Source organism: Caretta caretta, chromosome 25, assembly GCF_965140235.1.
Source record: "Caretta caretta isolate rCarCar2 chromosome 25, rCarCar1.hap1, whole genome shotgun sequence".
Lineage (NCBI taxonomy): Eukaryota > Metazoa > Chordata > Testudines > Cheloniidae > Caretta > Caretta caretta.
This window is the reverse complement of record NC_134230.1, coordinates 10,239,052-10,243,745: the sequence shown is the minus strand read 5'-3', so window position 1 is coordinate 10,243,745 and position 4,694 is coordinate 10,239,052. Positions and strand designations below refer to the sequence as shown.

The window sequence follows — 4,694 nt, the reverse complement described above, 5'->3', positions numbered from 1 at the left end:
GACACACTGGACCTCCTGAGCCCAGGACCCCAAACCAGGCTTTTCCTGCCAGCCTACTGGGACTGAGAAGGAACTGGGGTCAGAAGAAGAAGGGGGCAGTTGGGGGGACACGAGGCAAAGACTGAGAAGGAAAAGGGAACCATTGGCCCCAGGATTGAAGGGAAGGGGTGCAAGGGGTGGCCTAGGAGGGAGGGCCAGGGGCTTCTTATCCCTCATAGCTGCAAACCCCCTCATGAGGTACCGGAGGGTCCCGCAGGGGTAGATTTGAGAGAGACAGAGCCCCTGACTCCAACTCTGCAGGAGTTGTCGGGGGAGGAGTCTGGCTGGCTCTTTCCCCCCCTTTTCCTGTTCCTGCCCCCCCCCCCCGATTCCTCCAGCTGCCCCTGCTGAGGTGAGGACTCTCCCACTCAGATCCAGCAGGGGGAGGTGGCAACCGTGGTTTTTCACCCTCTTTTCTGAGCTGGAAATGACAAATCGGGGAGCAGACAAAACTTCCCCTGCTCCGCAATCCAGGAGTCCATGTGGCCCCCAATCCCGGCTCCTTCCATTGCTCCTGGAGGGGGGGGGTTCCCCCCCAGCTCTGCATTCCCCTCAGGCTGGGAGGAGGGATAGCTCAGTGGTTTGAGCATTGGCCTGCTAAACCCAGGGTTGTGAGTTCAATCCTTGAGGGGGCCATTTAGGGATTTGGGGCAAAAATTGAGGATTGGTCCTGCTTTGAGCAGGGGGTTGGACTAGATGACCTCCTGAGGTCCCTTCCAACCCTGATAGTCTATGATTCTATGATCTGTGGGGCTTAGAGACACAATCTCCATGGGTAGCAGAGGGTTAGAAACCCCCTGGCTCCGTTCCCAAGGGCAATGGACAGGGCCCATCCCCACAGGTGCTCGCTGGATGGATCCTGCATATGGCAATGGGAGCGTCATGGATGAACAAGCCCCGAGAAGGGAGTGGAGGGGGAGCTGGGGCCTTCCCCTGGGGAGGGGCAGGAAGGGGAAGGTCCCCGGGCTCTCTGGGCCCCAGAACTGGCTGGCAGGAGAGACAAAACCGGGCCTCTTGTTCCCGCTGGGATCCTTTGCCACGTTTTCTCTCTTGCATGCTGCCATTAAGCCCCGCCTCCAGGCCACTTGGGAGTGGGCGGGGATTCCCTATGTCTGGGCGGGTCCATAGCTCAGCTGTAGGCTAGTGCTTGGGTGGTGGCCAGGTTCGCCTGTGTCTGTAGAAATAACCCCCGGTGCCATCCGCCCTTTGCCTCCCTCTCCGTAGGAGGGAAGCCGGTGGTAATTCCTTGCCAGTGAGGCAGCGAGGAGGCTACGGGGCTCCTGGCTTCCCAGGTGTATGATCTCAGCTGGGGGAGCCCCTTTAATGCCCTGGGAGCCTGTGGCAGAGGCTGGGGAAGGGGAGTGAGCTCAGTGCAGTGGGGCTCGGGGGTGGAGCGGAGCGGCTCCCTGCCCAATCTGGGAGCTCACTGCTGACCCTCAGGCTCTGGATGCTGGGTTGCATTCCTGGGTCTGAGGCTGGATGACCGAGCAGAAGTCCTTTCCCCTGTCTGTAACCTCTGTTTATGCACTATGGGGGTAATGGTGCCTTTATACAGATGGAAAGAGCCATGTAAGAGCTCAGCATTGTTATTTAATGCCTCCCCTGCTGCTGTGTCAACAACTGTTCACTTCCTGTCCCAAACTGTTGTGTCGCACTGCTGTTAAACCGCCAGCCTGTCCCACCCTAGTTGCAGCTGCATTCCAATAGGTGAGAGAAGCTATCACAGTTGGCAAAGCCTGTGGGGCCAGAGAGAGGCTGGGGGAGCAGAGATGGTCATGGTTATCCCTTCGTGTAGCTACTCCAGAGACCACACGGGGGGGTTGGGACAGGAAGGGCAGGGGGACATAGGTATCATACAGCAGCCTGCATGTCCCACAAGGATGTGCCGGGGGAGGGGGAGTAGCGGGGATAGCCAGAGACAGAGGGGGGAAATAATGCACCCTGTACATTAGGGGCGGTGTTTGCTAGGAGATGGCAGCATGGCTTGGATACTAAAAGGCATGAATGAGACAGCAGTGACTTGAGGGACAGCAAGTGGCTGACAGTTTGCCTGGGGGACTGGCTGGCTCAGGGGCTGGGATATGGGGCCTTTCCCTTGTAGAAGGTTTGTAGAAGGTTTTAATTCTTATCTAGCATCTGGTCAGAGGGGTGCTGGCTCCGTGCATAGGGAAGGGGAAGTGAGACACTTTCTGCTTTCAGAGGTGCTGGGTCCAGTGTAGCCCCAGGCAGGGGACTGGATGGTTCTGGGGGTCTGGGAATGGACTATGAGGCCTTTCCCCTTCAGAGGGAACCAGTTCCAATTCAGCCTCAGCACCTGAACGTCATTCTGACCTGACATCCATTCAGCGGCCCCATCTGAAACAAGGCGCTGGGTCTCCACCTGGGCAGGACAAGCACCCATATATCACACACACTCCCATCTCCATTGGGATGAACTGCCCCTCCTTGTTGGCAGCCTTAGCGGAGAGGCCAAGGGTGGACAGAACCAGGGAGATGGAGCACCCTTCTCCTCTGTAAAGGGGAGCTCTTCCCAGAGCAGGGCTAAGGCCTAGGGTGTGGTGGGATGCTGTGTTTCAAGGGGATGCTTGCCCTGCCATTGAGCCCATATTTGCTACTGTAATTCAATGGGATTTGGGCTCCCAAACTTGTTAAGGCTCCTCTGAAAATTCCAGCCTGGAGTGTCCTGAGATCCTTGAATGGATGGCACCATCTAAGGCAAAGACATTTATTAATTGTATGACTGTCCACAACCCGAACAGGAACCAAGAGCAAATTACAAGTTTGGTGCAAACTCACTTCTCCTGATGGCTCCTGTGCCTGCAGTTTAACTCAGTAGCACTTCCGATGGACAATGTACGGCCCATGCTCTTTGTACTGCTCCTTTCGAATCCAACATGACTGGAAGTTCTTCAAGGAAGCCAGGATGGAGCCTCCTGTCCAAGAAGCATAGTTCCTCAGCGGGATGGAGGAAACTCTCAGCTTGGTGTTAGCTGGCACTTTCTGAAGGAGCTCTCTGGAAAACCTCTTCTCCAGCCCCTCAAAGAGAGAGGAACCTCCACAGAGAAGTACATTTTGGTACATGTCTCTCCTGGCTTCTTTAGGGACTTTCTTTAAGCTTCTCTGGGCCATGCCGTGGATGCCTACAAGGGAAACACCGGGCAAGTTTGGGGGGTTGAATAATCTCTCTGGGCACTGGAATCGCTCTTTCCCTAGGCTGATGATCTGGCCATCCGGCAGCTGGAAATCTACCATGTATTCCTCCTTGGGAAGATTGCACTCACTTTCAAAGTCAGCAGCGACGTAGCAGAACTTATGCTTGATGTCTTCCACAATATGCATCATCCTCTCATTAAACGCATGCCCAGTGTCCTTGAGAAGCTGTAGCAGAAAGGAAGTCAAGTCAGATCCAGCAATATCCATTCTCTCAGTGGCATGTGGCAAGTTGTAACCTTCAAGGACCGGCACACTGTGGGTCACTGCATAACCCGCATCTACCACCAAGCCACTGATTTTCCCATGGGCATATACTGACAAGACAGAGTGATAGGCAATGTACATGCCAGGAGAGTTCAGAGATTCAAACACCACTTCCACCATCTTCTCTCTGTTGGTGGTAGGGCTGAGGGGTGGATCTGACATCAATAGAGCATGCTCTTCTGGAGGAACCTTAAGGTCATGATAGAGCATGTGTCTCCAGAGGACTTCTGCTGCCTCCCAATCAATGATGATGCCATTCCTCACAGGCTCAATGATCTCCACATTGGGTTGCACTCGGGCTCTCTCTCCAATAAAAGTGTCTGGTCCAGTCCTTCCCGACTTTATTGACCTCTCTGAAAGATGGCCGACCAAAGTACCAACAATGGATTTGGGTTTCTGCTGCCCAGCAAATCCTGCTTTACAGCTCCCAGTACCCGTTTCTATCACAACGGCTCCTGTCTTCTTCACAGCAGGGCGGTCTTTCGCAGGGGAGCTAGACCTCTCTCTAGTGAACCTGCTTTCTTCTGCTGTTCCTTTAGCCTTGAGGTACTGATCTGGAGAATGGGCTCCAGATCTTAGAGAGGGGCTCTTTGTCCGTAGACTGCCTGATTGTGGATTCATTGACCTTGAAGTCACCCTTCCCTCATTCATCGTTCTTGGAGGCATGGGGTCTGGACTGGATAGTCTTGAGCTAACTGTCCTTGGACTGTCTGAAGACATTCTAGCGGAGGCAGGAATGGCCTCCCTGGAGGTAAAATGGGGGGTGGCTTTTAGGGGAGTTAGCTTACGTCCAGGACAGGTTTGATCACTGTTGTCATAGCGAGAACTATGACATCATTCCAGCTTCCTCAGTGAAGCTGTTTCAACAGGATACGCTGATCACAATGGATGATGCATTTCCCCAACCTGGTGGTTTGGCTGACTGTGTTAGCATTCCATTCCCTTCTGGATCCTGTTTGCCTTCAATCTCTGCCTTTCTTCCATCCCTGCCCATCTGATCTGGAACAAGACTTTCTTGGCTGTTCGTTTTTCACTGTCTCTTTCTGACCCTATTTGTACTGGACCTAACCATTGTGTCTTTTCCATTTTTTAACTAATAGCTGTAGGATAAAGCTAGAAGTTGAATTAACCAGTCTTTGGGCCAAAGGAACCCAGTATAAAGTGTCTGCTTCATGATC

The 4,694-nt window shown here is 53.7% G+C and overlaps 1 protein-coding gene across 1 annotated transcript; it reads right to left on the bottom strand.

Annotated features, from left to right (window-relative positions):
• Nucleotides 1-2,868: 2,868 nt before the first annotated feature.
• ACTL9 (actin like 9) lies at nt 2,869-4,236 on the bottom strand. The gene has a single exon (XM_048830915.1). It carries the CDS (start codon nt 4,234-4,236, stop codon nt 2,869-2,871), a length of 1,368 nt encoding a protein of 455 aa, XP_048686872.1.
• Between the last annotated feature and the right edge of the window lie 458 nt (nt 4,237-4,694).